At 36.8% G+C, this 23,180-nt stretch overlaps 2 protein-coding genes and 1 long non-coding RNA gene across 3 annotated transcripts in view; 2 read left to right on the top strand and 1 right to left on the bottom strand.

The window, feature by feature from the left end:
- Positions 1–12,433, top strand: part of LOC113469628 — a 22,668-nt gene extending 10,235 nt beyond the window's left edge. The window contains exon 3 of the long non-coding RNA XR_003392986.1: positions 12,415–12,433. This is a non-coding gene — a long non-coding RNA (uncharacterized LOC113469628). The remainder of the gene's footprint in view (positions 1–12,414) is intronic.
- The window catches only part of LOC108253039 (general transcription factor 3C polypeptide 1), a 38,825-nt gene extending 19,744 nt beyond the window's left edge, over positions 1–19,081 (bottom strand). The window contains exons 1-2 of the mRNA XM_017446262.2: positions 18,717–19,081; positions 5,991–8,110 (exon numbers count right to left, since the gene is read on the bottom strand). Of these exons, the coding sequence (XP_017301751.1) occupies positions 5,991–8,110; positions 18,717–18,924 (2,328 nt within the window). The 5' untranslated portion in view covers positions 18,925–19,081. The remainder of the gene's footprint in view (positions 1–5,990; positions 8,111–18,716) is intronic.
- LOC103514521 (propionyl-CoA carboxylase beta chain, mitochondrial) overlaps positions 1–23,002 on the top strand; it is a 48,212-nt gene extending 25,210 nt beyond the window's left edge. The window contains exons 2-3 of the mRNA XM_026827470.1: positions 16,424–16,632; positions 22,661–23,002. Of these exons, the coding sequence (XP_026683271.1) occupies positions 16,424–16,632; positions 22,661–22,981 (530 nt within the window). The 3' untranslated portion in view covers positions 22,982–23,002. The remainder of the gene's footprint in view (positions 1–16,423; positions 16,633–22,660) is intronic.
- Positions 23,003–23,180: the final 178 nt, after the last annotated feature.

The following is a 23,180-nucleotide window of genomic DNA, read 5'->3' as shown; positions in this document are numbered from 1 at the left end:
AGTACTGGAGGGGGGGGGGCCCTCGCCCCCTCTAAATACAGCCCTGCTTAGATGGTATCCCATCCGGATACCAACCACGAGATAGAAGCTTAACTTCACAGTATAACAGCTAAGGTGTTTCGGGAATCAGAGTTTCACCCTCCATTCGGCAACAAGCTACCCGCCTCCTTACATTAACCTCACCTAGCCTGAGTGGGGCCGGGAAAAATCATCACGCCATTACCCAGACGGTCACCCATCCAAATACCAACCACGCGCAACGTTGCTTAAGTGCTCCGTTGGGAACTGGTGCATTCGCCGTGCTATCGCCGCTGGCTTGTTATCAAGATAAAATTATTTATTTTATTTATTTATTTATTACACATTTAGCAATATCAGCCATTAGTGGGTTTAAAGAAAAAGGGTTACATGTGTTTTAAAAAGTTGTTCTGTTTCAGGAATCTCATCAGGGATGAAATTGAGTCGGGATTGTCTGACAGGATATTAGCTAGGGAGTTACCGAGGAACGAAGGCGGTCTAAATCTTAGCTTGTTACAATGTAATATTATATGTTCCACTGTTACAGGTTCGTGGCAGGAGTCACAGATGGGTCTTTCTTCTCTTTTGAATAGGTATGAATGTGTAATCTTGGTGTGGCCGATTCTCATTCTCATAAGGCACACTTCGTCTAGTCGTGCTTTTTGAGACGAGGTTTTCCAAGGGGTGGTAGTGGATTTTATTCTCCTAAGTTTGTTTTCATTGGGATTGACATTGGACCACGTGGTATTCCATTTCTGGTAGAAATGTTTCTTAGCTAGGGATTTCATTTCCTCTAGGAGGAGAGAATGGTTAGTAATAGGTTCGCTTGTCGCTTTTTTAGCCTCCGTGTCAGCTTGATCGTTTCCAGAAATACCAACATGGCTTGGACACCATAGAAATTTGATAGAGATTTGAGAGCTTGATCGTTTCCAGAAATACCAACATGGCTTGGACACCATAGAAATTTGATAGAGATTTGAGAGCTCGAGTATGTTTCTTGGATTTAGATTTAATTCATTTGACAATTTTTAGTCTTAGCTAGGGATTTCATTTCCTCTAGGAGGAGAGAATGGTTAGTAATAGGTTCGCTTGTCGCTTTTTTAGCCTCCGTGTCAGCTTGGTCGTTTCCAGAAATACCAACATGGCTTGGACACCATAGAAATTTGATAGAGATTTGAGCGCTCGAGTATGTTTCTTGGATTTCTTTGACTAAAGGATTTGGGTGGTACAGGTTGCTGATGGCCTGGAAAGAACTTAAGGAATCAGATATTATTAGGACTTTTTTAATGTTGAGTAATTCAGCATTTTTCAGACTTTGCAGGATGGAGAAAAGCTCTGCGTGGGGGATTTCTTTGACTAAAGGATTTGGGTGGTACAGGTTGCTGATGGCCTGGAAAGAACTTAAGGAATCAGATATTATTAGGACTTTTTTGATGTTAAGTAATTTAGCATTTTTCAGACTTTGCAGGATGGAGAAAAGCTCTGCGTGGAAGATTGATGAATATTTGTTCAAAGTGAATCTTTTGGTCACGTTTAGTTGTGGGATTATGAGGGCACATCCCACACCTGTTTCATCCTTGGAACCATCAGTATAAATTTTCAGAAAATCTTTGTAGTTTTCGTGCAGAATTTCACGGAATCTATTTTGTAGCATTCTGGGGCAAATGTCATGTTTTTTGTATATATTATGAGGGCACATCCCACACCTGTTTCATCCTTGGAACCATCAGTATAAATTTTCAGAAAATCTTTGTAGTTTTCGTGCAGAATTTCGCGGAATCTATTTTGTAGCATTCTGGGGCAAATGTCATGTTTTTTGTATATGGTTAACGTTAGGTCGCAATCAGGTTCTTTGAATAGCCACGGATCTTTGTATTCTCTGTATTTCAGAATTTCATTAAACGGGATTTCTTGTTTCAGGTAGTTACCCTGAAGTCCAATGGTTGGTTTTACTTTGGGAGAGTTCTCGTATTTATTTTGATATTTTGGAGCTTGGATAATGGGTAAATTGGGGTGTTTTTCACAAGAGAGAACTTTTGATGTAGGTATACCTACTAATACTAGTAGATACGTACGCACTCTAATCAAATCTTGATATCAGATACGTGTAGCTCAGACCTCTATTACTATGTAGGTGGTTATACCCATTACTATACCGACACACATAAAATGACACAGTGTCCACTAGGTCTCAGGTAGATACCCACGTAATTCTAACGAAGGGTCTTAATAAACAAATTAGGTACCTATAATACTGTGCGTAGTAGGTATGGCCTTGAGCTTAGGATCTATCAATCAACGGTTTAAGGCTGTGTTTATGAACAGGGCTGAGATGAGCTCGGACAACGTGAGATAGCTGTCCCGGCGGCAATTTTTAAAATTCATTTTATATTTATTTTTGTTTGCTTTGTAATTTGCTTGTTTTTGATAGCTAATATAAATGAAAAGTATAATATAAACGTGCAAACTAAAGATAAAAAGTAAAAAATGAATTCAGATTGTACAAGTTGCGGACAAAAATTCGAATTTCCCGCCAACTTTACACGCAAAAAGTCCGACGATGTCCTACGATGGCCCTGTTCATAACCACGGCCTTAAGTCAGCCTCGTTACTCAGGTAGTTACTCCTCTGAATAGTGATAGTAATCTGTCAATGAATGCGTAATATTTCGGTGGTCGAACTTGAAGCTACGAGATAAGTCCTACTATACTCCTCCTACTTGGTTGCGCAATGATCTATCGGTCCGAAATTCTGATTAGATACTTGAAAAACTTTAAGTTGGTAGACCTGAAGATGCTAGTGTTGCTCTCTATTGACTTTCCCGTAAAGCTACCAAGATTATGAGGTGCGATCATGCGCAGATTCTGTGCAGCACCAAGAAATCACCCTGAAGTGATGGGAATTTAATAAAATCAAGTTCCTCTAGCTCTAAAAGGGAATCAAGTATGTGAGTGTAAACTATTTTTAGGACTTACTGGAGTACCAGGTCACGCTGAGAGGTGTCGTTGAGCTTAAAATGAGGCTTGCGATCCAAATATTTCTTCAAACACTAATTTAACTTAAAAAAAAAAAAAAAACAAAAACTATTGAATAAACTTTAAAAAATCAGGAGCAAATTAATAACGAACTTTATCTTATCACGGCAGAGTTGCCAACCCAAAAGTAACACAACTTTTTCGTCCCAAAATCGAAGATAGACAGGATAGGAGAAAGCCAGCCTTTCCGAAAACGAACATTATCCGTTCAGGATGAAATCCGCCGCGGGCGGGAATCGAACCCGCGGCCTAGCGCTTAAAAGGTAGACGCGCTACCAACCAAGCTAACTTGGCTGGCAATCTTTGGAGGGAAACATAATAATGATAATGAGAAGTTTATTCATCACAATTCACATACCTAAGAAACAGAAGTTTAAGAAATGTAAAATAAAAACCAGTTATTGGCTATTTTTGTTAATTCAAAATAATAACAGAACTTTAGTTAGACATAAAAACTAAAGAGATACATATTTTACATGATCAAGACGACAAGAATCTATGTGATTAGGTACTTTTTTTATACTATCTGCAGCATTCTGCTGATCAACCACCTCCATTAGATCATCGAGGGAGCTCGCATCACTTTTATTCATATTCACTCTTTTGTGAAAAACTTGGTTCTGCTCAGGTGATACAGAGAGAGCTCTTTTGTTGCTAACATCTGCTGTAGGTGCAGAATGGGATGCTGTTTCATGTATTTTATTTTTTAAACATGAGTACAACTCGACTCTGTCTTGTGGTGGTACAAAGTTGTCCGTCATAATCATAATCCTGGTAAACTGCTCTGAGTTTTCGCCGCGCCATATGTAGCGGGTTATTTCATCAGCTGTTTCGCAGACTGGGGGCGTGGCATTGTTACCAGTCTTCAATTTGAAGTCCAAAGTGGTTACTACGGGCAAGTGGTCTGAAGTCAAAAAATCCGAAGAGACAGCTAATCCCACTACATCGGAGCAAAACTCCAAGTTGGACCATACCAGATCGACCACACTATTACCGACCTTACTTATAAATGTAAACTGTCCTGGTACTTACGAGTATGTCCCCCGAAGTCCTACCGTTGAGTGCAATGAGACCATGCCCCTCCATGAACTCCAACAACATCTCTCCTCTCGTATTCATAACTTCATCCAGGGATTGCCGCTGAGAAAGTAAAGATAAATAATTTGCTAAATCCTCTTCCATGAAATTTCCATCCGAAATACGTGAGTTGAAATATCCTCCGATCAAAAAGTTCGACATTCCATATTCTTCCAATGCCAGATTCAAAAGTTTCAGCGCTTCTTCTTGGTTGTAGCTAGGGCTGACGTATATACTGCATAGTATAAAACACGAGTTTATACCTTTTATTTTAATAATAATCCACAGTTGAGAGGTATCTATCAGTTCCGCTTTAATTCCATGTTTTGTTAAAATGAGCAAAACTCCACTTGCCCTTCCTTTCTGTTTATTTCGTACAGCAGGGGCGAAGAACATCCTTTAGTGCCCCTTTAACTTATCTACCGACGGTTCTTCAGTTACCCAAGTTTCACTTAAACAAATAACATCCCACTGTAAGAGTGTAATGCAATGAACTCCGCACACGGTACAACTGCTTGGTAACTCGGTATAACAGTTTTTAACAGTGTTGCCATCAAGTTTTTTTTTTTAAATATAATAATAGTTCAAAGTTCTTCAAAAAAATCCCTTATTTCAGGAAAAATTACCCTAAATTTAGAGTTGCCACATTTGTTTTTCACATTTATGTACCTACGGGACAAATCATAAAAAGTCCAGATTTTCACCCAGGTCAGAGGCATACTCTCCTTCCGGAGAGGTTAAGGGAGCGCGGCAGCGCTCCGCCCCGCCAAGTAAGGAAAGTTTGACCGCGCTACTAGAGATATTATACGCCACAGATTCACCTGTACAGGGAAATTAAAAAAAAAAAAAAAAAAAAAAAAAAAAAAGATTCTTCTAATTTTATTGCAGCTAACAATAAAGGGAGCAAAATAAATTATAGTGCTGCAAGCGATTTTTTTTTGTCTAGAACCTTTGAGAAAATAAATTCAATCCGATCGAACCTAAAATGAAAGGGTAAAAGGCAGAGCGTACCAAGTCCAAAAATCGACTTTCTGAGTTATCTATATCGTTGGGAAGAGCGCGAAACTTTTTATATTGGTCGCAAACTTCACTTTAATGTTGTATTGAAATGAGAGCAAAAACAAAATGGCTATCTCCATTTAAACTTTAACTAGACTAGTCCTAAACTTTGACTCCATTTATATCAAAACGCTTTTTTTGGACTTAGTCCGCTCTGCCTCTTAGCCATTCAAATTTTAAGCGCCGCTTTTTCAAAAACTATTCTCTTAATTGCAGGTAAACATTAAAGGGGGCAAAATAAACTAGAGCGCCGCAAGCGCTTTTTTCCACCGAGTTAAAAAAAAAAAAGAACGGGATATAAGCCTGTGGTGAATCCATAAAAATAAAATAAATGAGTTTTTTTTTACTATACTAGAAAAGTTACAAAAATATCCCCCAAAATGTTTACCCTAGTTTTCTAATTGCCGCCCTATTACCCTAGGAGGCCCAAAAATACCCTAGGTGGCAACACTGGTTTGTAACTAGTCGCCTGCGTGATTCGCATGACGGGTTGCCTGGTGTTTTGAGTTTTCAGTTTCTTGATGATGAGTTGATGACTGACCAAAAAAAAAAAAAAAAAAACTGTTTTATACAAATAGAGATTTCGGTTGTTGATGAGAATGATGAGTGATCCTCTCATGTGGAGTCAAGTCATCATTAAATCAGTAACTGCAGTTCATTTCCAGTTATTCCCAAACAATCAGCCGCTCTGTCATTCATTAAAGAAGTAGGGTAAAGTTGTTTTATATCTCCTTCTGTTCTTTTTTTGACCACGTTGGAGCGTATTTCTACCGTAATACTTTCAAAAGTTTTCAGTTCTACCTTTAAGTTCGATTGCTCAATTAGAGATTGACTTTTTTCAATCTCTTGGTCATTAAAATCAATGGTATTCTCATTTTCAATTGAATTACTGTCAAATTCAGTTTGAGCTACAAACTTTTCGTCCTTCATAGGTCGATATTTAAACTGTTCTTTTCTTTCACAATGATTCTCATTTTGGACTTTAGCACGAGATGTGTATGAAATTTTAACTTCAGAAAACTTGAGTTTTTCAGTTTCAATCAGTTTTTTGAAATCTTTATTCTCAGTATTAACATCACAATGTGCATATACACGTATATTTTTTTGTGTGTTTATTAGATTATCTATTTGGAATGTGATGTCCACTATCTTGATGTATCCCTCATTTGCAAGCTTCTCAAGCATTCTGATAACTGTTTTCTTATCACATGTAGATGAAACATGTCTATCTTTATCATTTTGAATAATAAGATTCAATATGGTCGAGTAGCCAACGATAAATGGATTTTTATTAAAAAACTCGATTATATATTTTACTCTGTAATGCTGTAGATCTGTACTAAAGAGTTTTGATAAGGATTTTCCTCGAGGATGAACTGTCTCTTTTAATACACTCCTAACACTGTTCAAGGATTGCAAAATTCCAATACTGATGTCTGGATTGACACTATTCTGACTTATAGTTTTGTTAAGGTCTGTTACTTCCTTGTTTTCCAACTTCAATTTTTTGAATGGCGTCCCACATATACTATTGGAAATACTATTACCCTGTTGAAATTCTTCACATGCCGAGTTTGAATATTGTTTCAAGCGCAAATGTTGAGTTCTTTGTCGTCCCTCATCTTTTTGAAAGGTGTGCAAGTATGTAGCATTATGTTTTACAAGGCTTCGGATGTCAGTCCTTACCAATTTCATTTCCTTTTGAATATGCAAAGCAGAACATCCTTTAAAACCCGCCTGTTCTACAACTTTCAACATCTGTTTCCTCATGGACATATCTACAGGTACCGTGTTTTCAATTAGGAAACCTTTCCTCTTCAAGAATGAAATTTCCATTGTTTCTTCAGCTAATTCTTCATCACTAGAGCAAGAGTCAACTTTGTCTGGAGAGGATACCAAACTTTCACTATCTGAAAGATCTGATACAGTGTTTACAGTAGTGAGAGCTTCTATAAGACTGAGAAAGGATTGTTGTGATCGAGTCTCTAACACATCTTCTTCTTTTTCTTCCTCTTCACATTCCTCGATGTCTTCTTCCTCATCATCTTCTTCAGATCCTTCATCTTCTATATTGTCAAATACCTTATTGAGTTCCTTTTCAATGTTTATATCAGTATCTAGGAGCTGAATACATATAGCTTGCCGCTCTTTATTTTGGGAGGTCAAACATTGGCTCAGTGGAAGATTAGGAAATACCTGGCTGTATGGTAATTCCACCTCTTTCACTTTGTCTTCCAAGCGAAAGTAATTCAGGAGTTTCTTCACACTTAAAGCAGAAATGTTAATCATATCATTGAAATGTTTAAGAGGAAGAATATAATCTGTTGAACTTGAAGCTCTCAGTGTTTCCAATATGGTTTGCATCAAGTTGATAACTTTTGATTTATGCTCTATGTGATAACGTGTCAAGTAATACAAGTTGTATCTCATAATACCTTTCTTTTTCTGCTTGCTTATTGATTGTTTGGTTATCAACTTGTGAGACATCAACTCCTTGCGACGGTAAAATACGTCTTTAGGAGCTAGTGGGATCCTTTCTGTAGAAATGTCTATACAACCATAATGCCGACATCTACCTATTCTTTCCAAAATACAATAAGCTTGGAATGTCAAGTCAAAATTAGTGGGAATAAACTGTCCCTTAGTTATGATTAAATACTTAGTCCGTAGTTGTTGACTAGCAACAAATACCAATTTATATTCATATGATTCACATACTTGGTCATATGACATAGACCTGGTTTCATCAGTGATGTTTTTACGAGTCCAATAAGTACTACATGATCCCTTGATGCCATTTTTCTCATCGTTAATAGCAACATATGGATATATGTCAGGGGGCATCTTGTCTTTCTCTGGTTCAACATAAACATATGTGTGCTGATCAACATGTTCCTTGAAATCAAATATTGATAATGGTCCTGGAAATAATACAATCAAAAAGCATAATTAATTATTTGTGCTGAACCTGGCAGCCTCTTTACATTTTTCTTAGGATATCAGAGCATTACTAAAAGCCTTCTTCATTATTTCTATTTCCCCCCTTTCCTTTCCCCGTTTATCCACTGTTAACAAGCAGTAGGTACTCAAATTTGTTCTCACAATATTAAACTTGGTCACAAAGAGTACTAATTGAATAGTTAATAAAAAGTAAAAATTGTCAATTGTTAGTAGGTATTCTTGCTTACATATTAATGTGATTCAAAGCCCACCATCAAATGCAAGATCTCAAAATGATTTACTTAGAATAATGATGCATAAAGAGAGTAGATATAGTACACAACGTATTTATGAAGAATGCAAAGAGTAATGACGCTAAAACAAATCTATACCAAGATTGCGACACGAAACTTTTGGTTAAGACCGGTGCAACGGTTGGCGGCATTTTACCGCCTTTTTGGCGGTTTTCCCAAATACAATGATTTATGGGAAACTCATGAACAAAATTATGGTTTAAGAAATCAGTTAGCTCTGTATCAGTTGTCTGATACAGAGCTTTATTTTAATGGGAAACTCATGAACAAAATTATGGTTTAAGAAATCAGTTAGCTCTGTATCAGTTGTCTGATACAGAGCTTTATTTTATTATTATTTTTTTTTAATGCTCCATGGATAAAGAGTAAGCCATAACATGTATTATATTTAATGATGTTGAATTGTACTGTGTATTTGTTAATAAATTAATGGTTATGTATTTTTTTTTTTTTAAAAATATCTATTGAACTGTCAAAATGTGAGATATTCATCGGAAAACAGAGATGCAGAAAAATCTACACAACACTTGAATAAATAAAAGCCTTTTCTGATCAGATTGTAAAAAATCAAATGATGATACTCAAACTAAGTAGTATAGTTTTTCCCTAAACAGAGATGCAGAAAAATCTACACAACACTTGAATAAATAAAAGCCTTTTCTGATCAGATTGTAAAAAATCAAATGATGATACTCACACTAAGTAGTATAGTTTTTCCCAATAACCAGAGCCCACCAAATGCCATAGGTACTATTTTGCCATATTATAATTATAGGTACCTATGTACCTACTTAAAATTGGGATTTATAAAAAAGCCTTAGGAGGCTCATTTTACCCTATTGTAAGATAATCCCGAATGGCTGGTCTAATAAAAACTTTTTGTCTGATTTTGGTGACTTTTGGTCTGTAAAACTCAGTGAACTCTACCATAGACAACTGGAATGAGCGCTTATGTGCGATTTTGGTGACTTTTGGTCTGTAAAACTCAGTGAACTCTACCATAGACAACTGGAATGAGCGCTTATGTGCCAAAAATTGGAAAAAACGGTCCTACTTTTTTGGCGCGAAATATAGGCGCTGCACGGCAAAATTCAAATTTTCCATATGAACCTGTGCAAAGTTTTCTTTAGATTGTTCGATGCTTTTGCTCTAAATTACCCAGTGAACTCCAATAAATAACTGGAATGAGCACTGATGTGAAAAAATTGGAAATAAACATGAAATAAACGGTCCTACTTTTTTGGCGCGAAATATAGACGCTGCACGGCAAAATTCAAATTTTCCATATGCACTTGTGCAAAGTTTTCTTTGGATTGTTTGATTTTTCGATGCTTTTTGCTTTTGCTCTACCTTATCTTCGAATAACTATAATGAACTGTTTAAAAACTACGGGAAACCGTACATTCAAATGTAGACTTTAATTTTTTGCCGCGGCAAAACTAACCTCAAAATTTTTGTAAACAAAGACCGAAATTTCGTGCATGAGTGAGCATTCCAGTTGTTTATGCAGATTTTCAGGTACCTATTTGAATCCAAAATAATGTTGTTTGGAACTTATTAACTCTTAAGCACCTAACCTCAAAATTTTTGTAAACAAAGACCGAAATTTCGTGCATGAGTGAGCATTCCAGTTGTTTATGGTAGAGTTCACTGGTAACATATGCACTTGTGCAAAGTTTTCTTTGGATTGTTTGATTTTTCGATGCTTTTTGCTTTTGCTCTACCTTATCTTCGAATAACTATAAGGAACTGTTTAAAAACTACGGGAAACCGTACATTCAAATGTAGACTTTAATTTTTTGCCGTGGCAAAACTAACCTCAAAATTTTTGTAAACAAAGACCGAAATTTCGTGCATGAGTGAGCATTCCAGTTGTTTATGGTAGAGTTCACTGGTAAAACTACACCCCCACAAAACACAAATGTAAAAAAAAAAGTTCATATCCAAAAATGTCGGCCTATAAAAGTGGTGAGATCAGAAAATTAAGGCCAAGTATTTCGTGCATGAGTGAGCATTCCAGTTGTTTATGGTAGAGTTCACTGGTAAAACTACACCCCCACAAAACACAAATGTAAAAAAAAAGTTCATATCCAAAAATGTCGGCCTATAAAAGTGGTGAGATCAGAAAATTAAGGCCAAGTCTGCATTACTGCATTACCAGTTTTTTGAGCTAGTTGTAAAAAATTAGTGATTTTCAAGCCGTTCTTTCTATCTACCCCTTCTGTTAAAGCTAGAACTTCGGAATTTCACAGGCATAAGAAGCAAATATAGCTTAACATATGGTCCAAATTTCGTGACATGACATCAAAATTAACGGAGTTATGATAGGGGTAAAAATGGTCGAAATGTTTTATGTAATGTCCTACACACTGGCATGCCCAGACTGGAACTTGGTCTGGCGCATTGCCGTTCACCTAGTTATAAAATAAATAATAACACCTAATAATAATATTATTTTTTTTTTCAATTAGGTCTACAATCTTCAGAAAAATTCAATCTCATACAAATTCTAAAGGTGTGTCAATGGCTGTCAATTGACCGCTGTCAACTATGTGTGGACACACCCTAATATTTAGCTTGGCACAAGAATATTTTAAATAGGTACCTAATACCTAAGCATGTACTTACTTACCTAAGAAGTTTCATGATTCAAATTTTTTCTACATCTTCACACATCCCTTCCTAATTAAGGTAAAGTTCCAGTTTCACTTAAATGCTCAAACTTAGATTCAAATTTTTTCTACATCTTCACACATCCCTTCCTAATTAAGGTAAAGTTCCAGTTTCACTTAAATGCTCAAACTTATTCAAATTTTTTCTACATCTTCACACATCCCTTCCTAATTAAGGTAAAGTTCCAGTTTCACTTAAATGCTCAAACTTAAAAAAAAAACTTCTATATTAGGGAAAATACTTGCTTTAGGAGTGTTCTACATGTAATTTTGAGGTGAGCAAATTGAAAAAGTGACCAAAAATAAGTTTGACTAGAAATCACCACATAAAATGGAGAAAAATCACCTCTATCACCTCAAAGAGGAAGAATATTACTTTCTATCACCCCACAGAACGGAAAATACTCCCTTTTATCACCTCTAATACTCCCTTCTATCATTTTGGTCACAAATATTCAAATGGAAAATGCAAGCAAGTGTTTCTTTGTTGTTTTTTACTTTCCTTATCCTATAGGAAGGAAAGTAATGTAATCGGGTCAAAATTTCGATGGTCAGATTTTTTTTTTAATTAGGGTTCATCAAACTTTTTTTCTCTGATCTATAAGCTTGAGCTCCCACAAGATGTAGGTAATACTCATTCATTACAAATTAACTGCCCCACGGGCAATTTTTTTTTTTAATATGAATGGGTACACGCTTTCAGAAACGCAGTCCAATCAAATTTCAAATCTTCAGTGCCGCAGGCGAAAATTTTTCAAAAATCATGTTCCTGAAATTTGTCGTTTTTTTTTTAATTTTTAGCGCAATGCTTCTACACATTTTGAACCTTTTTCTCAATGAACTTCAAACAGCGCAAAATTGAATTAGGGCGCCGCAGGCGAATTTTTTAAAATTTGGGATACGTTTCAATTTGGGCTGATCGAACTTGAAATTTTTCAAAAAGTAGGTAGATATGTGCCTCATGCTTGTCACAAGTTAATTTTTGACTACCTAATTCGTAGATATTTTCTTATCCTAATTTTCGCTGAACGCTAAAGTGAGCAAAATAAAATAGAGCGCCGCAGGCGAAATTTTTAAAACTTTTGCTAGATATTTTCTTATCCTAATTTTAGCTGAACCCTAAAGTGAGCAAAATAAATTAGAGCGCCACAGGCGAAATTTTTGAAAATTTGTTCTACAATCTTGAGAAATACGGTCTCACCAAAAGTAAAATTTTCAGCGCCGCAGGCGATTTTTTCAAGCTTTTTGTGTAGGCCCTTCAAGGTTGCATACTTTTTGAAAATTTCTAGGGGGGGGCAGAGATCGGAAGAGCGTCGGGGGGGGGGGGGGGCAGCTGCCCCCCCCCCTCGTACGCCCATGTACATTTAGAAGACTCCTAAAGCATCTTCTCTTATATTATGGAAGTTTTTTCAAGTTTAAGTATTTAAGTGATACAGGAACTTTAACCCAATTAAAAGTTAACACAACAAGCTGGGTCTGTCCCTCCGGGAATTTTTTAGCCCGTAGTTTATTTGATTGTGGTTAAAGAAATTTTTCTTTTTTATATTGTATACAGGGTGGTTCGTGATTTTCGAACCACGCTTATATCTCAGAAACGGCTGGGGATTAAGGAATGAAATAAACGGCATCATGTAGATGAAATTTTGATGATTAAAATGGCTTTTTTTAAATTTGCAATTTTTTTTGCAAAATGGCCCATTTTTTGCCAAATATAGGTCACTCTTATGGGAACCCCTATTTTTTATTTAATTTTTGGAATCAGCATAAAATTTTAATTAAAAAAATGTATTCACTCGAAAAAATTTGCTCTGCAAAAATTTGCACAAATCGCGATTTTGTGTGCGTCAGTGACCCCAGATTTGATGAACAACGCAGTTGGTCCTGAGTTAGAGCGAAGAATGCCTTACTGTGTACAAACAGATGGATCTCATTTTGAACAGCTTTTATAAATTTGTTTGTTGTTGTTGATTGTTGTTGAAATAGTTAAGTGAATAATACAAAAACTAAAGAAATAATTAAGAAATTGTTTTTCTTTCTCACAGTGTACAGAATTTTTGTAGAGCAAATTTTTTCGAGTGAATACATTTTTTCAATTAAAATTTTATGCTGATTCCAAAAATTAAATAAAAAATGGGGGTTCCCATAAAAGTGACCTATATTTGGCAAAAATGGGCCGCTTTGCAAAAAAATTGCAAATTTAAAAAATGCCATTTTAATCATCAAAATTTCATCTACATGATGCCGTTTATTTCATTCCTTAATTCCCAGCCGTTTCTGAGATATAAGCGTGGTTCGCAAATCACGAACCACCCTGTATAGGTCGACCAGGTTTGGATAAGTCCTTCTATGGGGACAGACAGACAGACCAACCGACTGACAGACACCAAAGTGAATACAATAGTCCGTCCCTTATACCTTTTTTTTTACTATTGTAATAATAAAGGAAGGACGGACTAAAAAGGGGTAAAATGAGAAACAGCAACCCTGGCAAATTTTCAAGTTACACCGAAGTGAATACAATAGTCCGTCCCTTATACCTTTTTATTACTATTGTAATAATAAAGGAAGGACGGACTAAAAAGGGGTAAAATGAGAAACAGCAACCCTGGCAAAATTTCAAGTTAAATTCAATTTTCAGAAACCAGGCTCCAGGTAAGATGGTTTGTTGGTTTCATTAACCCCCCCTTTTTTTAACATCACAATATGTAGGTACCATTTATTTTTTGTTAGTGATGGGACTCAATCAAAATTTTAATACTCAATTAATTTTGACTCACTTATTTCCAAACCTGACTTTTCAGTCAATACTCTGACTCTGTCTGATAAACAAATTTTTAGGCAATCCAATCCAGGGATCCCGGGACTGGATTTCCATTTGTTGACGGCTCAAAGGGGAATCGTCAGATCCCCAAGGTAAAAGGGACAGGGGCAGGGAGTAAGAAGTGATTGGTTATTGGTACCACCACTCTCAATAATAAAGGGTTGGGAGTGGTAATGGGAATCTTCTTTCTCCCTGCACTGGGCTTTCTAGAGTCACTACTAGAGCAGACCTTGTGTGAATCACTACTTGTCGGGAATTTGTATAAAGAACAACTACTAGAACAGACTTTGTGTAAAACACTACTTGACGGGATTTTGTATAAACAACAACTGCTTTTTCGAGACTTTGTGTGAATTTGAGATCTCCGGGAAATAACTACATATAGAGATCGCGGGTGAATAACTTATAACTTCTATTTGTTACTTTATATAAACTACTTCCATTGATATTTTGTGTACCTAATAATATTTTGTCCAAGAGACATCGGGTTTAGACTCTTAAGAGTCCGGGTTAATTAATAAGTACTTACTTATTCGGGATTCAAAGGAAGAACATTTATTTCAAGTTATTAATATTTGTCTCAGTAGTCCGCCACTTGGGCGTAAAACTTGTGTTTGTAATTATATTAATACAGTCCACTTATTGGGTATTTCTTTTGTAGTGTGTTTGGTGTTAAATAAAAGAACAATCATTATTTCATATCAAATCCAGCGCCTTATTTGTTTCATCATCCACCATCGCCTACACCATTTCAGGATTGGGATTACAATTTTCCAATCCCAAGATTATTGGGATTGATCATTTTCTTGAAATTTTATGGTAAAGATCGGTTATTTCATCAGTTAGACATAGCTCTCAGGTGCTGGCCAAGAATTTGGAAGTGATATTTATACTTCAGAGATGGAAATTGTGGAGAAACGAGAACCTGCGTTTTCTATGTAAGATTTTATTTGTGTTGAGTGTTGTTGTGAGCGCCACACATCCCTACTTAGAATTAAATGGTGATATGTTGAAAACACCAACTTTTGGGAAATCGCAATTGAAAGTTTGACATTTAATAGCTAACACAAGCACAATAGCTAACAGTAATAACACTATTATTAAGTAACTAGGGAACGGTAAGTCACAGAGATATAATTCCTAGGTCCTAGGCCAGTGGTTCCCAACCTTTTTTTAGACAAATACCCCTTTTTAAGCTCAAATTTAGCCATTACCCCCCCAAAAAAAGTAAAGCATAGAAATAGCTATAGATAGGGAAAGAACAAGTACATACTGAAATTGTACCCAGTTGGTCAGTAGGTTTATTATTATTATTAACAAGCACAATAGCTAACAGTAATAACACTATTATTAAGTAACTAGGGAACGGTAAGTCACAGAGATATAATTCCTAGGTCCTAGGCCTAGGCTAATCGAAATATCTCATTTTGCTTAATAAAAAGTCATGGATGATAGAAAACATAGAACATTGATAGAAAACACAGAACATTGACATGGCATTTGTTAAAAGAGTTATTTTATGCAGATTTTCAGGTACCTATTTGAATCCAAAATAATGTTGTTTGGAACTTATTAACTCTTAAGCAGTGCGCAGACTGATCATACACTTCCAACACTTCAGACATTTCCATACAACATGTTGGAAGCTTCTATACCGCACACCAATCATACATTTCCAACATCAGTCAAATGTTGGATGCTCAATTCAGTTTCATTTTAGTGTTGTGGTAGTTCTGGTGTGGTGTAGAAGTCGTTTTGTATTCAGAGCCACGTAAGGAGCTTGAAATAAAACGAATTACGGGCCGTAAAGTGACGGAATTTCGGATTTGAACATTCAAATGCCCATTATTCAGAGCCACGTAAGGAGCTTGAAATAAAACGAATTACGGGCCGTAAAGTGACGGAATTTCGGATTTGAACATTCAAATGCCCATTATTTAAGAATCGTAAAGGTATAAACGACGAAACCTGGCGGAAATGTACTTCGTAATGTTAACTATATCCCCTATGTAAATTGCGTCGTTTGTACCAATACCGTTCCTCACATAAAGGCGAACGTATTTTTAAAAAGGCCACTTTTGGCCAAAATATTCAAACGGTGGTTATTCTCGAACCGTAACGGTACAGACGACGAAACCTAGCACGAATAGGTATGCCCACTATATCCCCTATGTAAATTGCGTCGTTTGTACCAATACCGTTCCTCACATAAAGGCGAACGTATTTTTAAAAAGGCCACTTTTGGCCGAAATATTCAAACGGTGGTTATTCTCGAACCGTAACGGTACAGACGACGAAACCTAGCACGAATTTTAAAAAGGCCACTTTTGGCCGAAATATTCAAACGGTGGTTATTCTCGAACCGTAACGGTACAGACGACGAAACCTAGCACGAATAGGTATGCCCCTTAATATGTCAACTACCGTATATCTCATTATTAGTACCTATCTTATGTAAATTGCCTCGTTTGTACCCATTACCCACAGGTTGTATTGACATCAATGCAGCCGTCAAATCTGCGCGATTTATTCGATTTTGTGATGCCTTCAACATCCCCATTGTAACTTTTATTGATGTGCCTGGCTTTCTACCTGGACTTGCTCAGGAACATTTGGGTATCATCCGACATGGTTCTAAACTACTGTACGCTTATGCTGAATCTACAGTGCCCAAAATTACTGTCATAACTAGAAAAGTAAGTTGCATGTTCCCTACAACGAATTGTCTTGCTGGAGAATAGAGATGCTTTTTATCAGGTTACAAGCAGGCTCTGCCCGCTTGCGCGTGGCTGAGGCATGCCCGTAGGTGACCGTAGCATAACTTACCGTATCATACCGCACCTGACTATACTTGACTGTACCTAATCGTATCTGACTGTTCCGTACCGTATCGTACTGTAGCTCACCGTACCGTATCGTACTGTAGCTCACCGTACCGTATCGTACTTGACCGTACAAGAACCACCATCAATCCCTGGCTACTACAGCTTACACCACCCTGCTAAACAAGGTGCACGGGGTAGACCAGTTGGAGGTTTAGCTATCTACTCCAAACCTTTCACCAACATAAATCTGGTAAGCACAAATGAGAATAAAATCATTGCCTCCTCAAAATTAGGCCAAATTTGTTATTATTATTTCAACCCAAGTACCGAGATAGAAGATGTGTGTGTGTGTGTGTGTGTGTGGAATGGGTGTGGTGTGTGATTGTGTGTGTGGGATGATGGGTGGGTGTATGGGTGTGTGTTAGTTCTATTGTGATTGTGTGTGTGTGTGGAATGGGTATGGTGTGTGTGTTGGGTCTGCCCTGTGTGATTGTGTGTGTGTTGAGTTTGCCCTAGTTTATTGAAAAAATTAACTTTGTTCTTATTGATTTTTTTTTTACAAGACTGTCAGACATTACAACAATTTTGCTCAAAAAGCAAACCTTCCAACATCATGTCGGAAGTGTTGGAAGTGTATGATGATGTCGGAAGTGTTGGAAATGTCTAATACGGATAGGTGTGTGGACTACCATTACTTAATATGGAAGCAAAATACAAAATTTGTCGGAAATGTCTGAAGTGTTGTAAGTGTATGATCAGTCTGCGCGCTGCTTTAGGGGTGGTAAAATAATACTTTTCATCAAAAATTTCCATAAAATGGGATCTAAAGGGGTTTAAGTATGTATAAAACTGGAAATTATACTAATCCCGGGACTGGTCCCAAAATCCTGGCATTAGAAATTGCCAATCCTGGGATGCCAAAATTAAAATCAAATCCTGGGATTGGATTCCCTACAAATTTCTCATTTTAAATTTCAAACCACTGATTCAACTCAAGTGACACTTGGATAAAAATGATTGGGGTTTATTTGAACTTTGTGTCAGGGTCATGAGTCAGACTCATTTTAAATTTCAAACCACTGATTCAACTCGAGTGACACTTGGATAAAAATGATTGGGGTTTATTTGAACTTTGTGTCAGGGTCAACTTGCAAGTAAAAAGTAAAACATTTCAAATGAATTTCCTCAATCGCTAGTCAATACATAATATTTAGGAAATCACTCACTCACTCACCCAAGTTGGACTCAATTACCTATTTTAAAACTTACTCAAGTGAATGCAAACCTGAGTGAAATGTTTGACACGTCCCATCACTACATTTTGTTGAAAAATACAAATGATAGAGACAAACCAATCAGAACAGAAGCTTCAAACTGGGATTGTCCTAGAGAAACTTGAACAGATGTAGGATTTTTTTCTGGTTTGAGCAAGACAAACCAATCAGAACAGAAGCTTCAAACTGGGATTGTCCTAGAGAAACTTGAACAGATGTAGGATTTTTTTCTGGTTTGAGCATACCGCTTCAAACTGGGATTGTCCTAGAGAAACTTGAACAGATGTAGGATTTTTTTCTGGTTTGAGCGCTTCAAACTGGGATTGTCCTAGAGAAACTTGAACAGATGTAGGATTTTTTTCTGGTTTGAGCATAAGTAAAAATCAGGAACACCTTGAGCCTGATTCACACTATAGTGCCAGTCAAGGTCCAGTCACGGTCCGGTAACGGTCCGATCAAAAGATTGAGTAAAAGACAAAAGATTGAGAATGTTCCAAAATTTGACTGTGAGCTGACCGTTACCGTACCTTGACTAGAACGTCTAGTGTGTACACTCGCATTTACTTGCCTTCAACAATCATTTGATCGGACCGTTACTGGACCGTGACTGGACCTTGACTGGCACTATAGTGTGAATCAAGCTTTGGAGTAAATATTGGAAGAACCATCATGCATACTTACCTCTTTCTTCTGGTAACTCATAAATTGATATATCAGGATGAATTTTCAGCAGATCAAAACAGAAACGTTTCCAATACTGATCTAATAATTTTTGCTTAGCTTTTTCTCTTGTTTCTAATCTTAACCATAAAGCTTGCATGGTAATCCCATCCAATCCTTCTAATGAAACTTCTTCAAGAAGTATTTCTAATATGTCTTCACTTCCCATTATCACTGTAAACCAGTATAGACTTATAGAGTATAGAGTTAAATGTTAAAAACAATTTTAAAAAGAATGCAAAATGGACTTCTTCAATCTTCCTTCAATTAACTTATATTAATATATTAAAATAATAAAATTAATAATGAATAATCAATAATCACTAATCACGGTTTTTTTTTTTTTTATCAAAAAAATATTTTAACAGTGTTGCCAGGTTTCTCACATCCATAGGTCACATCACATGAGCATAACGTATAGTTAATAATGTAGGTCACATCATGAGCACACGTTATGGCATGAGCATAACGTATAGAAGAGAGGAAGTGTGGAAACTCCCCACCCACCTGTGCCCTAAAGTTGTTACTTTCCTTATCCTATAGGAAAGTAATGTAATCGGGTCAAATTTTCGATGGTCAGTTTTTAGTGTCAAAACACGTTTTGAGGTCCCTAGAGCCTAAATCCAAAGTTTCAGCCATTGGTCCGTGTGTCTGTCTGTCTAAAAGAATGGAAAATAATACTCAAACTCTCAGGTAGTTAGATAGGTATTAGGTAATGTAGATGGGTAGAAAGGAAGATACTGTAGGGAGGTAGGTAGGTAGTTCTTCCTTCAGGAATGGAATGAAATTTTATTATTGATAATGGTAATAGTTATGGAATCCTTATTCCTTAGTGGAGGAAATCCAGGAAACCAGTTATCTTCTATTCAAGTAAAAATACTCTTTCCTTCCTTAGTTTCCTTCGATACAGAAAAGAAGATATTAGTAGATGTTCAAAAACTTTAAGGAATTAGAGAAACTAAGGAATTAGTGGACGTTCCAAAAACTTATTAGTCTCATTCCATACTCCATAGAGAAACTAAGGAATTGAGGATTCTCATGTAAAAAATAATTCAACCTAACATAAATAAAACGAAGCGGTCAAAAATCACATTCACAAATCTGTTTTCGATTTTAAAATCCGTCGTGTACTTGCCGAGATATTTGTGTTTGAACTCGCGCTTTTCGAGGGATTTTTTTTTACCGCGCGGCGAGTGCTAATATTTTGACAACACTCACGTGACGTCATTCCATAGTTGAAAAAAACAACAAAGAAACACTTGCTTGCATTTTCCATTTGAATATTTGAGACTGTTCTTTTTCGTCAGTTTTGAGCTTATTTCGAAATATTAATTTTTATATTATACCTTATTTGATAGAGAAAAGTTTAGAGGTCCCTAGAGCCTAAATCCAAAGTTTCAGCCATTGGTCCGTGTGTGTGTTTGTCTGTCCTTCTGTCTGTCTATGTGTCTGTACTGTCTGTAAACAAAATATCTCGAGAACGGTAAGCGGTCAAAATACCGCCAAGCGCAGCAACCATCTCAACCAAACATTTTGTGTTTCATCCTTGTCACATTTGTGAACTACATACCAAATTTCAAGTCTCTAGCTTATACCGTTCCCGAGATATTGTTAAATTACCCGGAAAACCGCCCAAAAGCGGTAAAATGCCGCCAACCGTTGCACCGATCTTAACCAAAAGTTTCGTGCCGCATCCTTGTCACATTTTACAGCTGCATACCAAATTTCAAGTCTCTAGCTCTAGAAATAAGCTCAAAACTGACGAAAAAGAACAGTCTCAAATATTCAAATGGAAAATGCAAGCAAGTGTTTCTTTGTTGTTTTTTTCAACTATGGAATGACGTCACGTGCAGTGTTGTCAAAATATTAGCACTCGCCGCGCGGTAAAAAAAAATCCCTCGAAAAGCGCGAGTTCAAACACAAATATCTCGGCAAGTACACGACGGATTTTAAAATCGAAAACAGATTTGTGAATGTGATTTTTGACCGCTTCGTTTTATTTATGTTAGGTTGAATTATTTTTTACAGGAGAATCCTCAATTGAAAGAAATAGCGGGAGGCGGGATGTTTCAATTATCAAAAATTTCCCATTTCTCCCTCCACGCGTAAAAATTCCCACAAAAAAGCCTCTGCATACACAACTCGGTTAGGTTTAGAAATCTCGCTCCCAGGCCACCCTTTTAATTTTTTACTGTTTACCCTGGGAAGCTGAAATTTTGCATGCAGCCCTTGATTATGATAAAGAATTTTGGGAGGTACTCTAAATTTTGGAGGGCCCTCAAAGGGTGGCCCCAGAGGTTCCAACTTTAAAATCTTAAATGAAAACCCCCTACTTGTGATACATCATATTATAGCTCTTAAAGAGCGTAGTACTTTGGTACAAAATTGAGCTCGATCCGACAAGCAGGGCCGGAGTTATGGCCCATTCAAATTTTCATTTTCTAATGTTCTCCCGCGCATAGGGGAAGCACCAAAAATGGGAAATTCTTATCGATAGGTGATTTGTGCTTCAAATACCTAGGTCCCATTAGTGATTCATATTGAAATTTAGTCCCAAAAATAAAATTTTGAAACATCCATTTTTACCCCCAGAGGCCATTAGGGTCAAAAGTCTAAATTTCATTTTTTTGGTCTGAATTTCGATATGAACCATTAGTGGGACCTATTTGAAGCACAAATCACCAATCGATATGAATTTCCCATCTCTGGTGCTTCCCCTATTGGCGGGAGAACATGGGAAAACGAAAATTTGAATAGGCCATAACTCCGGCCCTGGTAGTCAGATTGAGCTCAAACATGTACTAAAGTGCTACGTTCTTTAAGACCTATGATCTGATGTATCACAAGTAGGGGGTTCTCATTTAAGATTTTAAAGTTGGTGACTCTGGGGCCGCCTCTGGAGGGCCCCCCATATAGAAAGAAAATGTCGCCTACAACAAAAATTCGCTTCCGCATTCGATGAAATCCAAGCCAAGATTCATTATTCATTTGGTTTGTTTACGTTTGGATCCCTCTGGCACCGGTCAAATCAGCTGATATGACCGATACCGAAGAGATCAAAACTTCCCCTACAAAGAGGTTTGGTTGAGCACCCGCGCGGGGTTTTAAATTTTTGGGAGCATAGCGTGTTGATCAGACTGAATGTCCAATCACCACGCTACAATTTCCATCAAAAATCCGAGGTTCGAGTTCATTCAGAGCCAAAACACCATACCATAGTAACATCAGTGGTGTTTGTAAGTCCGAGTCATTTCCAAGTAAAACTTTGCTTGTAAAGGGCTTGTTTGCAATATGTGAGAAGAAAATCGGTCTTTTATTTAATTCAAGGATTTCAAGGCCCAATGGGCCCTTTGAGGTCCATAACACTATGAAAAGGTACCTACACCTACTACTCAAAACACCATACCATAGTAACATCAGTGGTGTTTGTAAGTCCGAGTCATTTCCAAGTAAAACTTTGCTTGTAAAGGGCTTGTTTGCAAGATGTGAGAAGAAAATCGGTCTTTTATTTAATTCAAGGCCCAATGGGCCCTTTGAGGTCCATAACACTATGAAAAGGTACCTACACCTACTACTTAAGAGGAAGAAATAATCCATCAACCATCCAAATCGGTTCAGTAGTTTTGGCTGTAGACAGGTTAACGTAAAAAAATTAAAGTAGAAAATCCGCCTTTTGGCCCGTCAGGGTTTCTACCTGGGTAGAATCGGGGTGTAATCCTGGGTTCAGATTTTCCGAATCGAAAATCAGGATCGGATAATCCGATCCTATCCTTTTTTCTACCCGGATTCTATCTGGTTCTAATACCCGGATAGAATACTATTTTGGTTACCTATTTGGATTATGAGATGACTTTACTGTCTTTGTCGACAACATCATTGTCAAATCTGGTACATATATTTTTCAGGCATATGGGGGAGCTTACGCTGTGATGTCTGAGAAAAATCTTCGCAGTGATGTGAACTATGCATGGCCCACTGCAGAAATAGCTGTAATGGGATCGAAAGGAGCCGTTGCCATTTTGTATAGGAAAGAAAAAGATAAATCCAATTACGAAGTGGAGTATAATGACAAGTTCCGAAGTCCTGTTGCTGCAGCTAAAAAGGGATATATTGACGATATTATCGAACCTAGGACAACGCGGATGAGAATAGCTCAAGACTTGAAATTTCTCTTGAATAAAAAACAGGATAATCCTTATAAGAAACACGGAAATATACCTTTATAGTAAATTGAACAACATTTTTTATTTATTTTGTATGATTATTTTTACTATTCATATTGAATAGGGTAAGTGTACCATTTATTCGCCCACCTAAGGGTTTTTCCAGACAAAAACATAGTTGAAAAAAAAAAAACAACAAAGAAACACTTGCTTGCATTTTCCATTTGAATATTTGAGACTGTTCTTTTTCGTCAGTTTTGAT

Source organism: Diaphorina citri, unplaced genomic scaffold (assembly GCF_000475195.1).
Source record: "Diaphorina citri unplaced genomic scaffold, Diaci psyllid genome assembly version 1.1 scaffold1161, whole genome shotgun sequence".
Lineage (NCBI taxonomy): Eukaryota > Metazoa > Arthropoda > Insecta > Hemiptera > Psyllidae > Diaphorina > Diaphorina citri.
This window is presented reverse-complemented; position numbering and strand designations above follow the sequence as displayed.